Source organism: Corythoichthys intestinalis, chromosome 20 (assembly GCF_030265065.1).
Source record: "Corythoichthys intestinalis isolate RoL2023-P3 chromosome 20, ASM3026506v1, whole genome shotgun sequence".
NCBI classification, from domain to species: Eukaryota; Metazoa; Chordata; class Actinopteri; order Syngnathiformes; family Syngnathidae; genus Corythoichthys; species Corythoichthys intestinalis.
The window spans coordinates 8047862-8074575 of record NC_080414.1 but is presented as its reverse complement, the minus strand read 5'-3'; the positions used below and the strand labels follow the sequence as shown (position 1 = coordinate 8074575).

At 39.6% G+C, this 26714-nt stretch overlaps 1 protein-coding gene across 5 annotated transcripts in view; it reads left to right on the top strand.

Moving 5' to 3' along the window:
* The window catches only part of sema5a (sema domain, seven thrombospondin repeats (type 1 and type 1-like), transmembrane domain (TM) and short cytoplasmic domain, (semaphorin) 5A), a 327060-nt gene that overhangs the window by 136488 nt on the left and 163858 nt on the right, over positions 1-26714 (top strand). For all 5 annotated transcript variants that reach the window (XR_009061597.1, XM_057823814.1, XM_057823813.1 and 2 more), the window contains 2 exons: positions 10106-10205; positions 16125-16170. Coding sequence is in view for 4 of the 5 variants with exons in the window: in XM_057823814.1 (XP_057679797.1) it covers positions 10106-10205; positions 16125-16170 (146 nt within the window). In the remaining variant the exon portion in view is untranslated. The remainder of the gene's footprint in view (positions 1-10105; positions 10206-16124; positions 16171-26714) is intronic.

Below are 26714 nucleotides of genomic sequence, written 5' to 3'. Positions count from 1 at the left end.
CACAGAGGCCAGCACCAACTGTCACAATGTGCTGAAATGACCCAGACGTGAAGAAAATACTGAGTTGAAGTCATATATTCTGACTCCTTTTTGTGCCTGGCTTCAGGTCTGCTCTCCGATCATTCAGAAGCTCCAAAATTGCATTGCTGAATAGACAATATGGCACCATAATTTTTATTTCTGACATTTCACAAATGTTTACACAAATGGAAGGTTTCCCTCCCATTTCTCGCATTGCTTGCCCTATATTGGCACTGTTATACATGCTAGTGTTGGTGTTTTTCACTGTTTACTGAAGTATCATCTGTTATCCATCAGACTAGAAAACGTGTTTTTTGACTCGATACCATCACTGACCACTCAAGCCTAGCAGTGAATATTTTATACAGTATGTAATTCATTCCAGACAGCAGCAGTTTAGCGTAAAATATAGAATAAGCAATTTGGGCATTGTTTTCATGGTAAAATGGCCAAAACAGCTTAAAAATTGATTAATCGTAATTAATTGCAATTCAAATTATTATTATTAAAAATTATTATTTTTCTGTAAATTATTGTTGGAATGGAAAGATAAGACACAAGACGGATATATACATTGAACGTACTGTACATAAGTACTGTATTTGTTATAACAAATCCACGAGATGGCATTAACGTTATTAACATTCTTTCTGTTAAAGGGATCCACAGATGAAGACTTGTATTTCTTAAAAGATAAATGTTAGTACAAGTTATAGTAATTTTATATTAAAGCCCCTTCTTAATGTTTTCGTTTTAATAAAATTTGTGATATTTTCAATCAAAAAATAAACTAGTAGCTCGCCATTGTTGACGTCGCCGAGCGGTGACGTCACAGCCGTTCTTCCAAAGTGTCTTTACGTAAGGTAGTGATTGAAATACACCACAAAGGTGTCAACTGTGACTTTTAAATTACTTTGAAATCAAGCCAATGAGTGTGTTTTGTCCCTCGACTGACGCCGTAGCGGCCTGTTTTTTTTTTTTTTTTTTTGAAGACTGGGTCAAATGAGATTTACGTTCATTTGAGTGCTGGCTTCACAACGTACGAGACCACTGATGGTTTGTATATTGTGACTAAATATTGTCATCCATGTATTTTTTGAGCTAAACGAAATGTTTGAATAGAGTTTGACCAAAGTCTGAGTAAGTTTGTGTATTTTGCATAGCTATTTTGATTGGGAATGCCAGCTTTTCTTTTAGTGAACTGTTTTTTTTTTTTTTTTGAGAGAGAGAGAGAGATAGGAATATTATTTTTGTTGTGCTTTCACTAAATTTAGAAATCAAGCCAATGAGTGTGTTTTGTCCCTCGACTGACGCCATACCTCCCTGTTTTTTTGGGGGGGGGACTGGGTCAATTGTGATTTACGTTCATTTGAGTACTGGCTTCACAACGTACAAGACCACTGATAGTTTGTATATTGTGACTAAATATTGCCATCCATGTATTTTTTGAGCTAAACGAAATGTTTGAATAGAGTTTGACCAAAGTCTGAGTAAGTTTGTGTATTTTGCATAGCTATTTTGATTGGGAATGCCAGCTTTTCTTTTTGTGAAATTTTTTTTTTTTTGAGAGAGATAGGAATATTTGTTGTGCTTTCACTAAACCTAGAAATCAAGCCAATGAGTGTGTTTTGTCCCTGGACTGACGCCGTACCTCCCTGTTTTGTTTTTTCTTTTTTTAGACTAGGTCAATTGTGATTTACTTTCATTTGAGTGCTGGCTTCACAACGTACGAGACCACTGATAGTTTGTATATTGTGACTAAATATTGCCATCCAGTGTATTTTTTTTAGCAAAACGAAATGTTTGAATAAAGTCTGAGTAGGTTTATGTGTATTTTGCATATCTATTTTGATTGGGAATGCCAGCTTTTCTTTTTGTGAACTTTTTTTTTTTTTGAGAGATAGGAATATTTGTTGTGCTTTCACTAAATGATCCTTATGTTTGTTGTGAAGGAGTTGCCGAAGCTTATGCCAATAAACGGCGCGGTCCAATGAACGCCTGGATCCACTCGTCTTTCTCTGCCTCTTAGCTCTCAATGTCCAAAAAACAGCATCATTGTAAGCTGTTTAGGCAATGCCTGAGCGGGTCATTCCGCGCATGCGTTAAATGCGTCAAATATTTTAACATGATTAATGAAATAACTACCGCCCGTTAACGCGATAAATTTGACAGCACTAGATATCAGTAATCATAACATACCAGTTTTATATGTCTCCAAAGTACACTTACGTCTTAGATCATTTTGTTTTAAATCACTTTCTGTTAACTCATTTTTGTTAATGCACTTATTTTTGAAAGTCCCATTCTTTCACTTTTCCCATTTATCTTAATGCATCTATATTTACTTATTGTCTTGGGTAAAAAGTTCATTTTGAAAAATGTTATTTAAAGAAAAAGTGACAGATTTTTTTCTTCTTAATCAGAAGTAGCTAAATCAAATGCAAATTACATACTGCGTGTAGAGAATAAAGTCATGATGGTAATGCAATAACTTGCTGAGCTGTGCGACAAATTATGCAGTTTTCAGGCTTCTTAACACCGTGGACGATGCTTTTGTGTGGGCCATTAAACAACAGGCATGGCTGTGCTTTCCAAAGGCATCACTGTAATGACGTCTGCCTCTGGTACTTTATCAGATGTTTATTTTTAAATTCATAATTATGGAATATAAGCAGAAGACAACGCATTGTTTCACTTGTGTGCTGTACAATGAATAAACACAAGTGCTTTATTGTCTTAATCCGAAAAGGGTTCACAGTAGTTGTGGAATGAGGAGCTATGATGCATATACAGTAGATTGAACGTGGGATGAATGACTCATTGACTACTCTCAGTTCATCCTATCAAATAGCTAGACGGTAGACAGACTGTCCACATGGAAACTGACCTCCATTGACCTGTGGTTATGTTGGTCAAGGAATAAAGGCTCGGATGCCATGAGATCTGGTTGGTCATTGGTTGTCTGTGGCAGTGGCGATTACTCAAAGACTGCAAAGAAGCTCAGCTTACTTCAAAATGTCAAAAAAATAAGCGGTCAAATGTATACTGTTCTGTGTACATGTCAATTAGGGCTGCAGCTATCGATTACCGTATTTTTCGGACTATAAGTCGCACCTGAGTATGTCGCACCAGCCATAAAATGCCCAACGAAGAGGAAAAAAACATACAAATACGGTATTTACGATATTTAAGTAGTCGATTAATCTATCTAACTAGTTATTTCGAGTAATCTGATTAGAAACATTTAATGTGTCGCAGAATAAATTTTAAGGAGATGTAAAGCAAAGGCTTGCTAAGATTGCACTTTTAAAAGAGCATTAACTGCCGACATTAAAAAAAAAAAAAATTCCCGAGGGTTTCTTCAAACAATGCAGGATTGCACTTTCATTTAAAAATAAAATACCTGAGCTTAGCCTCAAACATTATTAAAAAATTAAAAAATGATCTAAATACAACAAAAGCACAATTGGCTAACTTGCATAGCAAAAGTTCGCTCACGTAAATGCTGTTAAATGCTAACTTTTTTCACAATACACTTAACAAATCCTTCAAAAACATATTCCCACAAAAACCCTCTAAATAATAGCTCAAACAAAAACCTACCTTATGTTGGTCTTAACAGGGAGCAGCTGGATTCAGCCATGTTAAATGAGTTATTTCACATTCACTGTTGCCACTAAAGGGCAGTGTGTCCACCCAAACTGATAGCAAACACTTACTAAACAAACCATTACAACTTCACTCTCATTAAATGAATACTCAAAGCAGCAAATTTTGATTCGTAGCTTTTTTCTAATCCAATTACTCGAGTTAGGTGATTAATTGTTACAAAGCGCTCAACTTTTGTTCAAAATTAGCTTCCTATAACCAGTTACGATGTGGCTTGCTTTTCATTAATTCTAGCAGCTTTACAGTCCTTTAAACAGTCTGGACGCTGTGCGTCTCCAGAGTTGAGAGTTTATTGTTCCACTTTTATTATAACTGTTTTTGAAGATTTGACTTCTGGCTCTTTAGTTTCTTTCTCTACCTAGCGACGGGTGCCACAATGGGACACACTTTGAGCTTTCCCTCATTGAAAGATAAGCATCTGCAACTGATCTGCGGATAAATCTCTATATAGAGCAGTACTTCTCAAATAGTGGGCCGCGCCCCGCTGGGGGGGCGCAGAGCGATGCCAGGGGGGGCGCATGTGTCCTCGGGGAACATGCTTTTTTCTTTTTTTTGCCGGACTGGAATAAAGTGTACTTGCACATCCACTCAGTGGGTGGCAGTGGCGCTCTCATTTTCAGAGTGCGTGCAGTATTTTTGAACTAAGGAAGAGCACTCAGCACACAGAAAACAGATATGAAGAGCAGTGCGCCGCCGCCGTTTTCGAAAGCCGTTTTCCAACCGGACTGACTCACGCAGCGACCCACTGTCTTGTCCGGTTCTCACGTTGCCGCCCGAGAAGTGCCATTTTCGGCTTGGGATCGTCACGACGACCGCCCTCACCTACGGTTCTACCTCGGCCGCCGAGAATGCGCTTTTTTCGGGCCGTTTGCCTTTTAGCTTTGACTTTTAATACAGTGGGGTGATGAGGAAAGACTACTGTTTACTGTGTCTGAAAATAATTATAGCGGACTGCCAGAAGCCAAATCAATTAAGACGCCACTTAAAGACATTCGACCCCAATTTCATTGATAAGCCGCTTGATTGTTTTTCAGCGAAAACGTGCCGAATATTGCCAACAATAGTCCTGCTTTGTCAGTGTTATATCAGTAAACCAGTGAGCATTGTAAGCATGCTCATTGCATAATGACTCCACACCATTGCAAAGGAGGTATTACTGAGTGTGAGCAGCAAAAATAAAAACTGTCCTTCTGTCCAAGGACACTTTTTTTTCCTTTATTCATTTTTGTTTTTTCGGTCAAATTTTTTGGCATATTGTCCTCATGAGTAAATGTTTCTAATCAATTTGAATTTGTTATTATTTACGGATTTTATTACATTTTTCTGTATCAAATGGTCAAAAATACCTTGAGTGTATTTTTACAGTTTGAATGTGACTTTTTTTTTTTTAATTCAGGCAAATTGATGCACGTCAAGTCTTCCCTGTTACAAACAAAACAATGTTAATAAAGTTATACTTTATTATAAGTTGATCTGTTCCTTGTTTTCTTTATTAGAAAAAAAGGACACAATGTTAGGCAGATGCGTATTTATAATAGTAATTTTATAGACGAATAATACTATTTACAGTGGCGGCGGAGAGTTTGGGGGGGGCGCGAAACATTTACGTCTTGCTTGGGGGGGCGTAACAGAAAATAATTGAGAAGCACTGACATAGAGTAAGGAGAGACACTTGCTTTGTTAGTAACCACTAGCGAATATGTTAACTTCTGTTTATTTTTATTGTAGCTGCTTGTGTTTGTAGACTTCTAGCACTCTAGTTTCTTTCCCTACCGAACAACGGGTGCCACAGGGGGACACACTTTGAGCTTCCTCTCATTAAAAGATTAGCATCTGCCACTGATCTGCTGATAAATCTCAGTATGCAACAGAGTAAAGATAGACACTTGCTTTGTTAAAAACCCGTAGCAAAAAAAAATCGAGCTTCTGTTTGTTTTTTTATTGTAGCTGCGTAGTTAGTTGTGTTGTAGTTGTGTTTGGAGACTTCACTTCTGGCACTCTAGTTTCTTTCCCTAACGAGCAACGGGTGCCACACAAATTTGATGTGTTATCGGTATCTGCCTTTTTTTAAATCTGATCGGCCCATCTGAAAAAATCTATTTAAAACTGGGTTATTTCGGCTCAGATGAAGCCGTGCCTCTCTTTCTTGCCTGCTGTCTAATGGAATGGTATTCACCCCATCATCCTCTGATTGGTTGAATGGTAATGGTAAATGGAGTTACACTCGTATTGCGCCTTTCCACCTTTTTAAGGCACTCACAGCGCTTCACACTATACCCTTATGTACCTACTGGTGACACAGCACCAGGAGCAATGTGGGGTTTACTATCTTGCTCAAGGATACTTAGACAAGGTCATAAGGGCTTTTTCTGTGGAAAATTTTCAGAGAGCTATTTATTTAAAAGTTTATTCAACTTTAAAAGATGTTTCTGAGTGTAGGAAATTCAGGCACTTTTGCTGCTATTATCTATTTTTGTGATTCAATAAACATGCTTTAGGCATTTCAATGAAGTTCAGTGTTTGCATTACCGTAATTTTTGGACTATAAGCCGCTACTTTTTCCTTCATTTAGAATCCTGCGACTTACACTCCAGTGCGGCTTTTTTTTTTTTTTTTGGGGGGGGGGGGGGTTATGTAACACTTAATTTGACAACGGCGTCATAAGACCGTCATAATTATGACATGACGCAATCATGGGCATGAATGAATGCTTATGACAGATGTCATTAAGTCATTTGCTCCAAAAAACGTATAAATATGTTCTATTTTTAATTGTTTCAGTGTCCCAAAGACATATTTATAAGTCTTTCACATTTTTTTTTTTTTTTTCTTTTTTTATAAGAGACATCTCTGGGTTCTGATTCAACTGAGTTCCAAAGCACAAAGCTGAAAATCCATTTTAAAGTAATAAAATTGGCCACTGGAGGGCAGTAGCGCGTTTGGTAATACCCTCAACCCCGATTCAACGGCAACAAAGAGCCGGGCCACACAGTCGGAGCGCCGGGGGAAGGATGCCAGGCGGCGGACGACCGAGCAGAACGACCAGGACCACCAGTGCAGCGGAAGATGCCATTCAGTCCGTGCTGCTCGCCGAGCAGACCTCGCAGAGAAATCTTTATGAGACAGGCAGTGATAAGGTCAAAGTTAACCCGGCTGTCGCGGCGACAACAGTGTCATCTTGGCGACAACAGCATCATATCTTAGTTAGTTATGTGTAAATAAGTTGTTACTTTGTGATCAAAAGCTCTATTTGTCTTGTTGTTTATGTTAAGCTATTTTCTAATGCTGATTTCTAAAGAACGGAAAAAGATATGAACTTTTTTTTCTGCTGAAAGAAAAGAGTGGATTCCATGTTTATATAGCAATAGAACAGAATTTTCTGGGCCCTCGCTCTGGTGAAAATGGCTGGGAGTGAATGGGTTAAGTTTCATCCGGCAAATCATGTCACTAACTCCATTTATGTCCAGCTTGGTTCTTTTACATCCATTCAAAAATGAGATAATTTGCCGGATAACGCTAAATGACATCAGTTATAAGCATTCATTAATGTCATTTCATAATTATGATTGTCTAATGAAAGTCTTATGGCACCACTGTCAAATACAGTGTTACCAAATAGCCTAACTAGCAATTAATGAAACAACTGGAACAGTAACTGAAGAAATAATTAGCACAGAACATGAATTTTGATTGTTATTTACATCTGTAGCGCTGCAATGCATCCTAGGATGCATGTTGGACAACAACAGTGCTGACAGCAGGTGGCAGCAGAGGTCTGTCTCCTCCACGGGAGCAGTGATTGCCAAATGAAGCTTCTTGAAGCAATGGTGGTTTATTTGGTCTCATGTTAGTCGGATGATGCCGCTGTCAAAGTTTTACTGGTTAATATCTATTGGTGTAAATATCCCATAATATAGTGAGGACAGCTGCGGCTTATAGTCCAGTGCGACTTATCTATAAACAAATGTCGTTTTCGTGTCAAATTTGGTGGGTGGCGGCTTATAGTCAGGTGCGCCTTATAGTGCGAAAATTATGGTATTCAAATTTTTAATGCCAATTTATACACTTTTACTGCAAAATAATATTGGCTAAGGGTGTAACGGTACATGCATTTATATTGAACAGTTTCGGTACGTGGTGCTCGGTTCGGAACGGTGGCGTACCGAACGAGTTTCTGATGTAATGTAACCCTTACTTTTCGAGGCTGTGAGTCGCTCGGGTTACAGTTTTTTTGTGTAGATTATATTTACTCCGTCTTCTCTAATATAATGAGGACCAACATGGTAGGACAGTATAACCCAGAAACGTCAACAGCGCGACAACGGGGCTACCGCGAGAATGCAGTGAAATGCGGGCGTTAAAGTCAATCAGCCAATGCACACCAGTCGCAGTGTGGCCGCGTGTTAGACACGTCCCAGAAGCGGCTCAACACTACGCACGTGAAAAGAACGGCAGAGTGTATTATTTGACGCGAGACGCGACCCTCCTGCGTCAATACTACTACCGGTAGCTAGGATCGGGCAGACCGGAAGTCACTGGTGTAAAAATACAGTGGATCCGGTCGATTTTCAAACTAATATGCAATCGTAACAAACTTTTTGAGTCCATCAGATCTCTCGAGTGGTAGATCGGGGCACAGTTGACTTGTCTTTGTTGATTTACTGCTGTCTTGTCTGCAATAATAATAACCAACACGGCCCAGAATTCAATACAAAACCCTCCTACCACAACAAAACAAGTAGGAACTAATATTCACATAGGAACTAAAGTTATACAACATAAAATATACAATATAAATGAATACTACATCACATTTGTAAAACATACACATAATAAAATAAATAGCCCATTAAAATAAAATAAATTGAAATGAGCTAAAACACCTGTAATTAAATAACAAGAATAATACAGATCCTGCTTACACAATTAAATTTATTAATTTCTGTGTGGTGCTTTAACGAGAAAATCCACCAATAAAGCTTTTGAAAACCATAAGGGAAAAGATTCATTGAGGCATTTCATTTGTAAAATACATGTTAAAATCTTTGTCATTTGGATTGTTTTTCTCTTTAGCACAGGACTTCTTTTTTCTTCTTTCTTTCAAAAAGAAAGCGTACCACTACGCGGGGTCTGAAAGGCAAATTGTTGTTGGATTATCTTTAAATACCCACTACTTTTTGAGCAGAATTCTAGATTTGTATAGGCTAATGTTTCTATTGTTGAAAGGTGTGTAATAAACAACTAGCACATTTATATTTTGCATTTTGTTTTCTTACTGTACCGAAAATGAACCGAACCGTGACCTAAAAACCGAGCTACGTACCGAACCGAGATTTTTGTGTACTGTTACACCCCTAATATCGGCTCCATAATGCTCCTGTTATCAGCCTAACTACTAATAATTGGTATCGGTCCTGAAAAACCCATATCGGTTGATCTCTAGCATAAAGTGAGTGCACACACTACTAACCAATTGGGAAACATATGGAGAAGATGCATTTTTTTTTACACCCATTCACCAATAAATGGACTGGTCAAAGTCATATTTCATAATGACGTTTCATGGCTTGGTGTGAAACATTGTTTTACCAGTAGATAGTCCATCTATCTAGGTTAGTAAAATATTAAACAAGGCTCTCAGTATACAATACTAAACTGTGTAAAATAACCTTCACTGTGGTATTTTCAGTCAGATAACATTATTATCTTTGTAGGATTTTTTTTTCATTCAGCTCCTGCATTTACTATTTGTACAGGTGTATGTGACGTGTGGAAAATAATGTATGTTTAAGCATCATTCCAAATGCGAAGTTTGTTTACACTAGGTACCCGCAGAAATACTGACTTGATTTTCAAAGTCTCCAACCTTTAAAATAGTTACAGCTGCTTGTTAAAGGCAGAGGCATGTAATTCATCATAAAGTTCATCTAAATTATACCATACTTAAAAAATACTTACCAGTAGTCCTTTTGCTCTCAGATTACTGCAATTTGCTCCGGTGCAATTAGGTGTCGTTAATCTTTTTCTTGGTTAGAAATAACACTGCAATGTAATATCAATTTGTTGTAGAGAATCCTTTTTCCGAGATGATGTATTTTTTAGTCAATTTGTGGTTGTCTTATACGGTGTACTTGAATGAATAAACAGTGTATCGCTTGGCTGTGTCCGTATGGCATCTTTAAAGCCTTTTTGCCAATTGTTGTTGTAAATACTTAGAATTACAAAATAACATCTCTGAACTCAAAGGAACTCTACAGTATACTCTATTTAGTTGGGGGAAAAAATCCCGTAGTCTCGTTCTTATACTTAATACAACACCTTTTTCAAAAAAGAGTTAATGCATCTGTCAAGATGTCATCTGCTCTCTTCAGTCTGATTGGTTAACTCAAATTACATCCTTTGTTGCCATTGGCAGGAATGGAGCCATGGATTTTCCGGTTCAAAGCAGAGGGCACAGTGGATTACTCCCAGCTGACCTTTGATCCCAGCCAAAATGAACTGATTGTGGGTGCCAGGTAATGTTCTTTTTTTTTCCTTTGTGTTTTTGTTATGTTTCCCTTTTCCCTGTCATGGTGTCGTATTTTTCCCGAAAGTATATCGCACAAAGGTGAATTAGGGCCACACCAATTGAAGACCGAATTTTTCTGAACATCAGGAGTTCAACACAAATATAAACACAGCAGTCTGAAAACAGGAGCCACGCTCGTTAGAGATATGTCACATTTTTATCAGGTAGAATTTTGTTGCAAAACTGATTTGTTGGTCGAGCAATTTGAATAAACCAATGAAATAAGATTATTCAGTTTATTTAGTTCTTTCTCAGATTAAAATTCAAATGTTTGATGATGGTCTTATGTGACACAATGTTGACTATTTTATTATTGGTCAAATTTTTATCAGTTTTATATTCATGAATAGAATAGAATTGAATAGAATAGAATAGTCTTTGTCACTGCCTTGGCACAGTGGCGGAACAAATGTGAACAGGGCTCGGGTGCAATGAGAATAAACGAGCCCCCGAGGTGAACCTCCGGCAGCCGGGGGTTCTAGTGAGTAATTATTCGCCGGCCCCTACACACTTTCGAGGGCCCTTAACAATGATTAATGATTGTCCAATGTGTGGTGCTGGGGCGGTGCAAGCGGAAGATTTTCTGCGGACCCCTCCAGACAACCAGTTGAGTGGGAGAGGGTGGGGTTTATATATACATACTTTAATATCATACTTTGTTCTTCCAAAACTTTGATTTTTTTCACCCATCTATGACTATTGCCTTGAAATGACCACTTTACTAGGATATTTTCATAAGGTTAAAATTATGCTCAAAATAAAAAAAATTTTAAAAAAAAGTACAATCCAACTTTGCTCATTACTTTAGTCTCATAAAATTACTAATGTACTGTAAGAATACTATTTTTGTTATTTAATTCATAGTAGATTAAATTTATATTCTTGTCTTTTCATTTTTACTTGTGTTTTTAGGTTCTCATACCCTTTTGTAAGCTTCACATCGGGTCATCTTTTATTTTAACTGAAATTGAGGTAATCCTTTCAGTGTGCAGGATTAGGGACACTCAAAACAGTAATTTATTTCAGTCCTTACTCACCGATAATGTCTGGCGAGTGTCTAACTATGAAAGGTGATGTGGTTGGGTCGACGGCAGCTAGACGGTACAGACGTGCGAGTGATAATGGAGGAGGAGATGGATCGATACAAATATCAATACAGTAAAAAAATGAGACGGCACTAAGAAATGGTTGAGAGCCTCTTCTCGGGAATACCATTAGTTTGAAGCAATATGTCTGTGTGAGCCCTTTGTACATGCATGTACATCTTGTAGAGCTGCTTGCATGTTCATGCAAAAATTCCAAGATATATTGATGTTTTCCATGTAATTCATATATTGCTCTTTAGAGTAAAAAAAAAAAAAATCAAATATGAATCTTTTAGAAAGCTGCAAAGACAAAATGATAGTCATTCTCAAGGGTCTCTGTGTATTAATGCAACCAGCCTTATACATTGGTGGTCAATACAAAATGATTTCTTGTGAGAGTATAGGAATGCAATCACACTTTAAAGCGAGCGTTGATGAAATCATTTTATTTCTTCTTTATTTATTTTCTAAAAGGCTTTTATTGTAAGCAAGGAGGAACGAAAGATTCACTAACGCTTTAGTTCAATGTTTTTCTTTATTACCGTATTTGCCCGAATATAATACGGCCCTGATTATAAGACGACCCCCTCTTTTTCAAGACTCAAGCTTGAAAAAAGACTTTTTGAACACCAAATTAATTTTTATACAGAAAATAATTACAGTACACCTGAAACAAATGATTATAACAATATATTTGAGAGAAAAGCATGTTATTTTGCCTCATTCAAATCTTAATATCTGAACATTTAAATATGTAAAATAAAGTGCAATCACATTCATAAATGAATGGCTTCTGGTTTTTGAAATGTAAATAAACCAATTAGGGGTGTAACAGTACACAAAAATCTCGGTTCGGTACGTACGTTTTAAAGTCACCGTTCGGTTCATTTTCGGTACAGTAAGAAAACAAAATGCAAAATATAAATGTGCTAGTTGTTTATTACACACATTTGTGCTTTCAACAATAGGAACATTAGCCTATACAAAGCTAGAATTCTGCTCAAAAAGTAGCGGGTATTTAAAGATAATCCAACAACAATTTGCCTTTCAGACCCTGCGTATTGGTCAGCTTTCTTTCTGAAAGAAAGAAGAAAAAAGTCCTGTGCTAAAGAGAAAAGGAATCCCAATGACAAAGATTTTAACATGTATTTTACAAATGAAATGCCTCAACGAAACATTTTTTTCCCTTATGAACGGTTTTCAAAAGCTTTATTGGTGGATTTTCTCAAGTTAAAACGCCACACAGAAATTAATAAATTTAATTGTGTAACAGGATCTGTGTATTATTCTTATTATTTAAATACAGGTGTTTTAGCTCATTTCAATTTATTTTATTTAAATGGGCTATTATTTATTTTATTATGTGTTTATATTTTACAAATGTGATGTAGTATTCATTTATATTCAGGGGTGCACATATTTTTTTTGCCCAGGTTCTCAGAGGAGGACCTGGAGATGTGACTTGGTCCTCATTGAGCTTGAGAGCCGACCTGCCTGATGCGATAAAATTATGACAAGGTTTACTTAGAGCCAATTACCTTTAATTAATGATATTAACAATTAATGCTCGATTAACATCAACTGGCACAACAAAATTGCCATTACTTTGAAGTGAAATGTAAAGAAATAAACATAAAAGCACTAATTCAAAATAAAGGGCACTATGCGGCTCCCACATTAACTCCAAGCCTTTGTAAAAGTGGGATGCCCTCCTCCTCCTAAGAGCTTATTGAACGTGCATGTTTAGCTTTGTGAAATGCGAGCAAAAACACGTTTGTCAGTGCATGGCGCTGTTCTTCATTAACTTTATTCCGCCACTTGTCCATAGGGCGAGTGGGGTGCTGTCTGACATCGATAGTTTGCTTAATTGCCACATGCTCTGTTTTTTTTTTTTTTAGTGCTTTTCAAAGTTTGGATGGCTGAAGTTCTTTGACCCTACTACATAAAATGCGCTGCTCTTATCAGAGACATTGGAATTCTCCCGGCAAATTTTGCACCACATTTCCGTGCGGGCATCATTTGCTTCTAGCCATGGTACCTCCTGCAGCCACTTCAGCAAAAGTCCTTTTTTTCGATAGCTCCGGTGACGTCTCTGTCGTCTGTCTGTCTTTTGACGGGGGCGGGGGACCACGGAAATAATTACTCAGCTGGGCCTGCCTCTTTGACATTTTGAGAAGTGATTTTCTCGTGTCCGCCGCAAATACAGTGGTCAGCCATCGGTACGCAAAAGCGTATGGAAGCCGTTGAGGGCCAGAGCGTTTGTCTACGTCCAGTACGCATGCGGACCACTTATGTGCACCCCTGTTTCTATTGTATATTTTATGTTGTATAACTTTAGTTCCTATGTGAATATTAGTTCCCACTTGTTTTGTTGTGGTAGGAGGGTTTTGTATTGAAAACTGGGCCGAAGACAGCAGTAAATCAACAAAGACAAGTCATCTGTGCCCCGATCTTCCACTGAAGAGATCTGATGGACTCAAAAAATGGGTTACGATTGCATATTAGTTTTAAAATCGACCGGATCCACCGTAATTTTACACGAGTGACTTCCGGTCTCCCCGATCCTAGCTACCGGTAGTAGTATTGACGCAGGAGGATCGCGTTCTTTTCGCGTGCGTAGTGTTGAGCATCTTCTGGGACGCGTCTAACACGCGCCTGCACTGCGACTTGTGTGGATTGGCTGATTGACTTTAACGCCCGCGTTTCATTGTGTTCTCGCGGCGGCCACGTTGTCGCGCCGTTGACGTTTCTGGGTTATACTGTCCTACCGTGTTGGTCCTCATTATAGTAGAGAAGACGGAGTAAATATAATCTACATAAAGAAACTGTAACCAGATCGACTCACAGCCTCGAAAAGTAAGGGTTACTGTACATTTAGAGCTGAAACGAATACTCGAGTAACTAGAGTTTAAAAACTGATCCAAGTAATTTTATTCACCCCGAATAATCGTTTATTTTGACAGCTCTAAGCATCACGTTTTGCTCGGACTACTTTTAATGCGGGACAACGCGCTGATGTCACGTGCGTAGAGGAAGAAGCAAAAAAAAAAAAAAAAAAAAAACTGTGCATCCGACAGCCGCTACAAACGACGCCGAAGTTGCTAAATACTAGCCCGCACGATGCTACGTTGGTAGCAGGTAGAGTCTGATGCTTCTCATAGAGATCACATGTATGTTGAACTAGACGCGAAATGACACTCGGCCGCGTCTGGGCAGCATTAGTAAACAGCCGCCATCTTAAAGCAGAAGAGCGCTAAGCGCTAATAAAGAGCGCTAAGCGCTAATAAATAAGATTAACGTTACTGTCACTAGCTCACTTAACGTTAGCCCTGCGGAGGGCTAGGTTTCTATTAATTATGACCACTGTCGATGCGTGGCTAACGTGTCTTAAATACAGGCTTTAACATAACATACCGTTGTGGAGTGATGAGGGTGTGAAATAAAAACTTAATAATGCTAACTATCAATTTTAGCTCAGTAGTCATTGCTGGATAAAACACCAAGTAGCACTGGTCCCTAATGTGCTCCAATACAGCCTGTATCATACATATATTTTGAACACTGCAAAAACTCAAAATCCTATCAGGACTTACAGTTTAGACTAACTTAAAACTTAACTAGAACTCAAAAATGGCTTGACACAAATAGAAATTCAATTGAAACACGTGGGAAAAAATCCTAACTTTTAGGTGATGTGTGTTATCAAGCGTAACGGCATTTTTAGGTAAGATATATATATATGTATATATATATATATATATATATATATTTTTTTTTTTTTAATAGAATCTAAAAAATTTTTGAGTGAAAGCAGTGAATTAGTCAATTTTTTAAATTCTAGCTACATCTGAGATGCAATTGTTGGCTGTTTTTAACAATATACATCGAAAATAAAGACATTGATTGACGGAAAATGGTTCAAGATTAGATTAAATGTCTTATGTATATTTATAATTGCTCTTCACCTAAAAATATATTTGTTTTATCCGATTACTCGATTAATCGATAGAATTTTCAGTCGATTACTCGATTACTAAAATATTCGATAGCTGCAGCCTTAGTTACATTACGTCAGAAACTCGTTCGGTACGCCTTCGTTCCAAACCGAGCACCACATACCGATACCGTTCAATGCAAATACATGTACCGTTACACCCTTAAAACCAATCTATTGTGATGAAACAACAAAATTGCAATAACTGCATTAACCATCAAAGTGAAGTCTAACTGTAACTGTAGTCTTGAAACAAATCTGAGTCAGGAAAAACATTGCAATAAAATGGTGAAAACTGGTTAAACTTGAGAGTAGCTGAGATCTGTCATGACAGAACATCGCTTCAATGATATCTGGCGCCATCTAGCGTCGTAAATGGGTATAATATCTAGACCGTGAATATAAGACGACCCCCACTTTTTCTTATTTCAATGCAAAAAACACAGTCTTATATTCGGGGCAATACTGTATTTTTCTCCTTTATAGAACTTGGAAAGTCTCAAATTACTAAACATTCAACTTGATAAACTGCATTTTATATATTTTAGTAATTCTTCTTTAAACATTCTGTTTGTGCATTGGTTTGATCTACTGAAATCTAGCAATGCAAAAGCTGATTTGAATTTCCAAGCAGAGCCATCCTTTCAAATACTGTATGTTGACATCCTCAAAATAGTTTGTTACTTCTTAACTTTTCTGGAATAGAAATCCCCCTGGAATATTCCACTTCATTTGTATAGTCTATATCTGGGATACCATGCCTCACTTTATCCTGTTTTCCTTTCAGAAATCACCTCTTTAGACTCAATCTTGAGGACCTAACACTAATCCAGGTGAGTGCAAACGCTCCTCTGTTGTCTTACATGCTCTCTTTGGAGAAGTCTCGGCCTACTTCCTACTTTCTGACAAAAATTTTCCATGTAGGAAGAATTTAGCTTGGCAGCCCCTCACAACTTAAAGCTGTCACGGTTTTAGAAAAAAAAACAGGCTTTGCATTTCACACGTCACCATGTCTTCATATCTGCTGGAGTGACAGCTGGTTTGCTTGTAAGGGAGGGAAAGAGTTGCTCTAAAATCTTGTCACCGCTAATACCCTGGATGTTTGAACCTAATTTGACTTGGTGTGCAATATTTCGGTGTTACTATGCTGAAGAAACTCCTTTGCGTTCTATTCTCCCTAAACAGAAATATAGGCTGTTGACTTCAGAGCTGCAGCTAACATTTAAGTGTGAACTTATAAAATATAAACCAGACGTTCATAAACCAGAAACACACTCAGGGGAACGAAGACTTTTGACAAGATTGAGCTTTTACCAAAAGTGGGAAAACTCAATCCAATGTATTTTTTTAACATTCTTGGGGAAAATGGGCACGATTTATGATGTAGGCCTACCAGTAATTTTCGGGCAAAAACCCGCAAAGTTTTCCCCCTGCTTTGAACTGTGCGTTTTATAGTCCAGTGTGGATAATATATAGGGGTGTGCAATCTTAGGTACCCCACGGTTCGATTCGATTACGATTCAGGGGGCTACGATTCAATTCTTGAACGATGATCATGGTATTGACGAGGATCACGGGTTATCACGATTATCGATGCATCGTACATTACTAATTAATAAAGTAGACAAACAAATTTTTGTCCATTATTTATTTAAAATATCCTAATGATTCAACAGGAACGATGGAAACATGCCCATACAACAAAAAGCTGCCAAAACATTAACTATTTTAAAGGCTGTACTTATTTCTCTCAACAATACAATAAAATTTACACAGGTGGAAGGAATAACCCACATTTTCTGGAAACAAAGTGTCTTTAGAAACCAATATACTTTGTTTTCACAGATTTCTGTACTATTTTGCATGTTTGTAGTGTTACCGCTGTACTTAATCATGGTTTTACACATTCTGCATATGAAATACACATTAGCGAATTAGCTAATTAGCTTTGCGCTCGGCGCTAACTGTTAACATCTCAAAAACAACAACAATAAAGGCTAAACAGTACAAGAGGGTTTTGTGTACTTACCTCTTATAGATGCACAAGGGTCTTAGCAACACACTCAGGATATTTTTCAATTGAGATGACTTGAAACTACTACAGCACAACTGAAAGACAAGGAGCAACGAACTATCTCTCTTCCGCTCTCGCTGTAAAAAGATAACTTGCGCATGAAAGCGTGACTGCCTGTCTCATACCTGCCTGTCTCATACACAAATTTATTTTTGAGATTTTTAAAAAGGAGTAAATCCCTCGCTCAGTCACCAGCAGAATCCATCATAACGTGCGTGTGTGCGACCGTTAAAGGTGCTCGGGCAGCAGACGTGTCTTGAATTTTGTTCCGCTATGAGTGGCTGTCATAAAATTATGAGGGGGAAAATCATCGTTTTTGAACCTTTATGAATCGTAATCGAATCGTCACGTGTCGAATCGTGATGCATGTAATAATCGATTTTTTGGAACTCTTAATATTAATATATGGATTTTACAGGCTAATGAGCTGTCTTGGTGTAAATATCACATCATAGAATGTATATACAGTGAAGTAGAGCCGGGCGGTATACCGAAAATTTACCGTTACCGAAATCTTCAGGATGACCGACGTAATTTTGACCATGTCAGTAAATTCGGTAATTTAATAAAACAAGAAAATATAGTCTTTTTATCCCACTTTGAGTCTGCATTGTTCGGCTATGTTCATTCCCCTTTGAGAACGCAGTCAATGTGCTTACGTATGAAGTCACATGGTCACAAGTCAAACAAACAGAAGCCCGGTAGGCTAACGCTAGCGGCTAACGCTCCAAGCAAACGTGATGGGGTGTGGCTTAAGGGAGCTTCGCCAAACTTTCACCCGACATTAAGTAGACTCTTGGCGGCATCCAGACGGGCTTTCGCCCGCTGTCCTGCCTGGCTCTCACGATTTCAGGAGAGGGTGCTTTCAGTGCTTTCTACTGGTAGCCAGGCCACAGGCTAACACTGGCAGCCAACTCTACAAATGAACGTGATGGAGTCGGATAGCGGCTCTAACCTTGTCGAAACAGCTGAATTTAATGAGTGGATTGGGCACAGACTGCATCTAGCAATTAGTATGTTGCGTTATTTTGTATCTATGTGTGTGTGAGAGAGAGATTTCTCTGATATGCCTTCAGCATAAAGTACAATCCAACAGTGAAACCTATAATATGACCGTTTAATGGCCACAGCTATTTTTCTGTATGTGCTTGCTTTATTCTGTGTCATTACTGCCATCATAAATTCTTAAAAGTTTCGTTGGCATAAGAGCAAAATAGCTTTAATGTGTGTGTGTGTGGAGGGGGTTTGCATATATTAAAAAATGATCAGGGGGAAAAAAAAAACCTGAAACCTTGAAGTAAACACTTGTGTTGAGTAATTATGTCACAGCAGCCATTAACAATAAGTTGTCGTTTTGAAGTGTACTGTTCAAGCTGTAAGTCATTTGTGTTACAATGACATGTTTACACAGTTGTCGTACTGATTTTTATAATGTTGGACATTATTCAAGTCATACAAGCTGTTATAAATGTTCATACTTGAATTCTCATTGTTTTGTTTACAAAAAATGTTTATATACTTAATGTTTAGACTGCATGTACAACTGTCAAATATGTAAAATTGAAAACTGATGAATAAATCAACGAGAAACGGTTAATTTTTATTTCAAGTATTGATTCAGATTTTCAAATTATATAACAGTCCGCTAGGTCGAATTTATCGTCATTCATCATTATCGAGGTGAGTCTGCTCAATTCACCGTGATACGTACTTAAAGCCATATCGCCCAGCCGTACAGTGAAGGAAATAAGTATTTAAACACCCTGCTATTTTGCAAATCCCCCCACTTAGAAATCATGGAGGGGTCTAAAATTTTTATCGTAGGTGCATCTCCACTGTAAAAGGGATTATCTAAAAAGAAAAATCCAGTAATCTCAGAAATCTCACAGTGGACATGCACCTACGATGAAAATTTCAGACTCCTCCATGATCTCTAAGTTGGGGAAGTTGCAAAATAGCAGGGTGTTCAAATACTTATTTTCTTCACTGTATAGCCCAATGTTATTTATACTGTGTATGAACTAATACAGTTTTCTCGTGAATGAAATTTGGTGGGTGCGTTTTATTTTCTGATGCGCCTTATATCAAGAAATTAGGGTATTTTTTGCATGAATACTCCTGGATTGTTTTTTTGGGGGCATGAAATCAACGTAATCGAGATTACTTTTTCAATTATGACATCACCTTTACTGTTGCCAATAAATCCGACATCTTTCTTTAACTCTTTAAGCTCTGGTTTCAGTGCCATTGACGACACTAGAAGTCCATTCCAGTCTAAATGAATTGGATGTCTAGTGCCATCAATGGTAGCCAGTGAGCTAACGTAGACACTATTCCAAAGGAGGATTTTAGTAGCAACCTGACACCTTTTTATACAATATATCGATTCCTGGTGGGAGCCTATCGATAACCTTTTGGGTTACAAAGTATCACGATACATCACCTTTTCGATTTATTGTCATACCCCGAGTGTACACTTTTAGCTATTAATTTATTCTATATAGTACTTCTACTACTACTCTCCAGAGAGTGTGCATGTGGAATCCAATTTAAAGCCCTCACAAAGCTTCCATCTCAAGGGGCATTATGTAATTGTGAAGGGGCTGCAAAACATTGACGCTTTCGGGGTTGATGCCTTGCTCAAGGGCACCTTCAGGAATGGAACTCGTATTGTTCCAGCAACCGGCATTGTGGCGTCATGATCCTGTACGTTACGATATCTTTTTTTATGGTTAATTGAGCCTTGCATTCAATCCTGCCCCGTGCAGAGCTAAGCCTTTGAGGCCCTGCAGTGTTCGCATTCAAACATTGATCCATCCAAGGTTTGTTTGTTGGTGGTAGCAGCAAGATTTCTTTGAAGGGTTGACAACCGCTGATGTTTGCCATTTACACCCCTAGAGAACCAATGGCGAGATTGAGGAAGAGGCACACAAAAAAAGGCAACTGAGAAATGAGAATGGCTGAATAGAACAAAGAGAGAAGAGTAGGAGCCATGTAAACAGAAAGCTGCTTGGAAAGCAAAATGAGAAAAATGATGAAATAACATAGATGGCAAGACCAGGTCTGGTAGAAAAGAGGGAGATGAGAGTAGTGAAAGGCAGAAGAAAAGCTCATGCTGTCCATTTTGGATGCTCGCACATGATTTGTGAAGGGAATAGTTACCTTTCTCGCACACACCATATAACTGCTTGCATTACTCCAACACACGTAATATAATCAATCAGGAAATAGTATCATTTCTCATATTTACCGCAGGACTGTTTGTATTACTCTAACACACCTAATATAAAACAAATAGCACTTACACCACAGTTTAATGAAAAGAAGCAGAATAGAGGGCATAAAAAATACACAACGCCATATTATCACAGAAGCCCAATGCGTCATGAGCAAGATTGACGCACCAACTCTTGCAATCAGTTCTCCCGGGCACTCCAGGATGAAGAGCAGGGCGCTCTGTCCTAAAACAAGTAGTATCGGAGAACACCCTCGCCCAACCAGGATAACAAGTTGATAGCACAGGCGCCTTGGATGTCAAGACCTGCGTCGGTTGCCGTGGCAACCACGTCCCAGCCATGAATGATGATGCACGAACCTGACCTGCCACAGAGGGATGATCCCAACCAAGACAACACCCAGCCACGCCTTCGTCCCGGCCCACTCCACCGCAGCTTTCGAAAAGAACTGAACGTTTAGATAACACGCTCGCTGCTCGGGAACATTTCAATGTAGCCATGTTTTGCTGACCCTGGATCCAGCAGGGTCTCTCCGTCGTTTGTTTTTGCCTTGTTTTTGACCTTTGTCAACGAATAAATTGTCAACCTGTTTTTGGTGAGCCTTCTTCCAACTTTTGGAACTTGGAGTCAGTACAAAGGGTTAACACCGGAGTGAACGTGCGGAATTTTGGCCCTTCCGGCCGACCTGCGGGAGCGGTGCCAGCAAAACATCCATTTCGTTCGGTTGTCGCTGTTTCCGCGGCTTGGCCGGGGGTCGAATTCCTTCATTTGTGAAGACCCACGCGCTGTAATCATCTGTCCTTCTTTAATCTGGGATTCACCAGGGAGATTTCCACCAATCCTGTAAATCAATCCCTCATTTCGAGAACACAAGATATTCACCTGGTCAGTCAAAAGTTTAAGTAAAGACCTCGCACCCAGCAATGATGGTGTTTTCTAAGTGAATAAAGTACAAAGCTCGAAACTTCGAAATGACCAACGTGCACGTCCCTGCTTTGCATTTGACTGGAGCTGATTTTCCATGTCAAGCAGAAGGCTGAGTGCAACCGTTGAATTTTAAAGAGCGCAGGTGCTCTTTTCCAACATTCAACACCTTCTCAAGTATTTTCTTTCCTTTTGTGGTGTCAATTTCGCATTCAAAACAGGAATGCATGCACTGGAATATGATGCTCTCGATTGCCGCTGTATATGGCCAGTGGGGCTTATTTATCTCTCCCGCTGAAAATTTAAATATGTATATATATATATATATATATATATATTTTTTTTTTTTTTTTTTTTTTTTTTTTTAAGAAAATAACAACAAATATGACTTATTTTGGAACCCCTCATAAATACCTACACTATTTCATTCGAGAGACAGGTCAAAATGAGCCATGCTGTTCGTCAATTGAATGCAATCACTTTTGCATGTCAGTGCTCTCTGCAAACGAGATTTCAATTAGACAAGATTCCATATTAGGTAAGAAATAAGAATTTTTTTCATAACATCTAGAGGTTTTTTGAGTGAAACCAATGAATTTTTTCCTAGTCACATATGAGATGGCTGTTTTCAACAATGTTTACTAAAATAAAGGCATTGTCTAAATATGCTTCAATATTAGATGAAATGTCTTGTTTTCTCGTGTATATTTATAATTGCTCTTTACCCTAAAAAATGTTTTAGCCGATTACTCGATTAATCGATGGAACTTTCAGTCGAATACTCGATTCCTAAAATATTCGATAGCTGCAGCTCTAATCTTGATGCACGCACACTCATCAATATTCAGCATCATGAACATCAACAAAGCCTGTCATACACCCAAATGAACTGACCAACACCTCAGATCTATCCTGAGAATTTCTCCGGGGAGAGTTGGGACGGGGCCATACAGTCCCGGCCCGGCTCCCCCGTTTTTAATGCATCACACGCCAAGGTTGTGGGATTGTTGGGACCTGTTGGGGGGGTGCTTCACGTTTACCTCCTCACGACAGGCCCCGCCATCCCTGCATCTTTTTTAACTCACCACACACATCATACTCCACAGGAGAGCTCCGGCAAAGGGCGGTGGGACGAGCGGCTGGGAGAAATTCCATGCTGCGGTCCCACTGCCCCAAGCCAAGCTCTATTTTAATGCATATATAGCACTACCCTATCCTCACAATCCCATCACGGTGCTGGGTAATGGCTGCCAGCCGGGAACCTGGCAGTCACAGTAATAGGGTGGCAGGTGGGTCCCACACTTTTTCCCTATGACGTGGCTCCTGGAGCGTGGCCTCCCCTCTGCCAGGGTTGCCGGCCGCTGGAGTGGGGGGAGGTCGGTGCTCCGATCTTGCGTCGCCCCGTGGCGGTTCCTCGGCGTTCTCCTGCCTCCGCCTTCCCCTCTCTTCTCTGACTGGGTATCCGCCCTGTGCTCCATCGCGGGTCGCTGGCTGGGCGCCGGTGTATCGGCTGGGTGTTGCCTGCTCTGGCGGCGGACCCTGCCCTGCCCTGGGCTTGGTGGGCCGCTGGGGGTCCAGTGGTGTGCCATGCCAGTTGGGGGGCTGCGGCTGTGGCTCATGGGCGGGTGGGGGTGGGCGTGGGGTTGGTGGTGAGTCCCCTCTTGCCATCCCTGAAGGCCGGTTGATGGGTGCGCGGGTGGCCCAAGGGACCACCCTAGATCCCGGGGGGGGGAGACGATGGCTCCTTTGCTGGGCTGCTGGAGGAGGGATGGGCTGCGCTGACGCCCCCCCCCACCCTCCCTTCCCTGGCTTGCTGGGTGGGGGCCGTGGCCCTGGGTTGGCGCACGCGTGGCATCTCCGCTCGTCTGCGTGGCTGTCGCACGCCTGGTGGGGGTTGCTCAGGTGGGGAGTCCCAGTGCCGGGATTGGCGATGGGGCGGCGAAGGGTCGGTCGCCAACGGGCTTACACTCACAAGGAATTCACACGGTTACTGATTTGTGTACACTCTACCCCTTTCAATCATTTAGCTTTCAGACTCCCCCACCCCCGTCCCCCTTTCTCCCTGGTCAACAGGCCCCTCACATGGTGTCAACTGGAAATAAATCTAGCTGACGATAGCACCAACATATTAGTAGTTAGTCTAGACGTTAAATGTATTTCTTGTTGTAGTTTGTTTTCTTTTCTTTCTTTTCTTTTCTTCTGTTCCCCCATAACCTCTTCCTGTTCTCTGCTCTGTCATAATAAACGAGGTATGCCGAATGATCACAATGGGAGTATGTCAGACTCTCAATGTGAAACATTAAAACTGTTCAGACAATCCGGGCACTTAGTGTGTGTCAAACAGCTGAACAGTACAGGTTTAAAAAAAATAATAATAAAAAGATCTATCCTGAGAATCGCCACAAATAAACCTACACCTGACTTCGATACACTGGGTGGGGAAAAAAAAGAGACATTCCTCCAGTGATTTTATTTATATTAGTTCACAAAAATATGCCATCAATCTGTTCCTGCCTTGGCCCATGAATCAAAAGGTTTTCTTACCTCTAGGCTAGATTCAATATAATTTGGTGTTGAGTAGTGACCAACAGTTTTCTTCCATATCAATGGTGCTGATTTTACAGATTTACACAGATATTATTGGCTAAAACATTCCGTATACATCCAAAAGCATGATCACAACTGTGCCATTTTGAAGCTAATCACATTCCTTTTAGTTGGTACTGTAAAATGACAGTTATTGTAACCTTTTCAGATTGGAGTTACCCTATTGAGGATTGAAGGGATAACCTTCCCTGTCCTGTCACACATATCAGAGTCAGAAATCAATAGAACCCAGCAACCATAGTCTCACTAATAAGTGCTAGCCACGCTTGGTGGTCATAAAACATAAAAACCAAAGACTGCTAAATCATAAAGAGCAGAAGCACTGAAACCATCTGAAAACTCTTAAACTTTCATTGACCATATGTCTGTTTGGCCCAGGCATAAGTAAGGGCTCATAGACCAGATAAACATTTGACAGGGGGCTGGCTCTCCACATCGGAGGACATCCAGTACATCATTCTAAACAGTACTTTATATCTATAATACAGTCACCATCCATGACAGGAATATCTGCTGAAATGGAGTGGCGATGAAATTTCTGAAGGGTCGAAGTGGGAAAAGTTAGACTTTGGTGTTTCTGCTTTATGATTAGACTTGACATCTGCTACTTTCTATGTTTTTATTCCCACAGCCTTTAGTGGCTTTTCTCTTCCTGTCAACCTCCACCCTCATCTTTACTTATCAGTGAAACGCTGTCAGCAGCCAACGGCATGTACTTTTCCCCTTGCCCTACTTTAAACACTTTCAGGTCACTGTAGAAGAAACATAAATTTCACTGTAAATTTACTGATGGGAGACAACATACATCATTGCATTGCAGCCAATTAGCTTTAAAAACACTGGATTACACCTCTTGTTAGCACTTCATTCTCACATGCAGACCTACATATTCAGATAGCACATGGTGATATCTGCGCTAGAACGCGATAATGGCTTTCAGAGCAAAAAGGGAGTAAACCGTGAGTCTTGGGTGTTAGACTTTACACTCTGGTCACACCTCTGTAAACACAGGCGATGTTTAGCCTCTGTTAGACCACTGATATCATGTCAAAAGGCAGCTAAATCAAGCTAAGGATAAGGGTTTTACAGATAAATTTGACTTGACTTTTAGAAAAACTAGAGCAGCAATGCTGAAAAATCACCTTTCTTAAAGGTTTTGAGCAGACCTGCAATCTTTAAGTTACATGACACCCACTCCTCCGTATCGCCACCCAATTGCTAATCCAGATAAAATATCTTTTGTCGTGAGTGGCGGCAGCCCATAATAGTCACAATTGCACACTTGGTCTAATAACACACTTCACACTTTTTTTAAAGCCATAATGGAGGGGACCTGAATGAGTGAGTGGGCAACTACAAAACACAAATACTGATGAGCTTATTTCAGTTAAAGTAAATCAATTACTAATGCATGGTTCTCATTCTTCATGTGACCAATATATTTTGTACCATGTTATATTTTCATCTTCAGAATCATCTTTATAGGATTGTAGATTTAAAAACGCACAACTAATTTGTTTCCATTAGTTGAGCCGCTATATTACAAAAGTACACAACGATACCATTTGTGCTAGGGTTGTTCCGATCATGTGGGAGGGATGGCTAGCGAATGGCCACCCTCCCATTTCAAATGGATTGGACGTCTACTAGTGATACTCATACCAATTCACAGCAGAAGCTTGTTTTTCTGTTTATTAGTTGTTGGTCAGAAAATTATTCTAGGATATTATAGGATATATATTCTATATATATGTTAGATAGATAGATAGATATTCTACAAATGTATCGATAATCGTTGTATCGCCATATCGTATTCGTTATCGTGAGCTTTGTATCGCAAATCGTATCGTATCGTGAGGTACCAAGAGGTTCCCAGTCCTACTGGACACCCTACGGAGGAAACTCATTTCAGCCCCTTGGATCTGGGATCTTGTTCTGTTGGTCACAACCCACAGCTCCTAACCATAGGTGAGGGTAGGAACATAGATCAAGCAGTAAATAGAAAGCTTTGCCTTTCGGCTCAGCTCCCTCTTCACTACGACAGACCGATGCACGGTCCGCATCATTGCAAACAAGGCACCAATCCGCCAGTCAATCTCCCATTCCATTTTTCCGTCACTTTTGAACCAGACACCGAGATACTTGAACCCCTTTACTTACGGAAGGAACTCATTCTTACCTGGAGAGGGCATTCCACCTTTCCCTGACTGAGGACCATAATCTCTGATTTAGAGGTGCTGATTCTCATACCGACCGCTTCACCCTTGGCTGCGAACTATTCCAGTGAGAGCTTAAGGTCACGGTTTGATGAAGCCAACAACACTACATCATCTGCAAAAAGCAGAGATGCAATCCTGAAGCCCACAAACCAGATCCCTTCAACGCCTCGGCAGCGCCTCGATAGTCTGTCCATAAAAGTTACGAACAGAACCGGTGATATAGCCTTGGCGGAGTCCAACCCTTACTGAGAAGTGATCCAAATGCAACCGAATACACGGACCGTACTCTGACACCGGTCGTATTTGCAAATCATGGT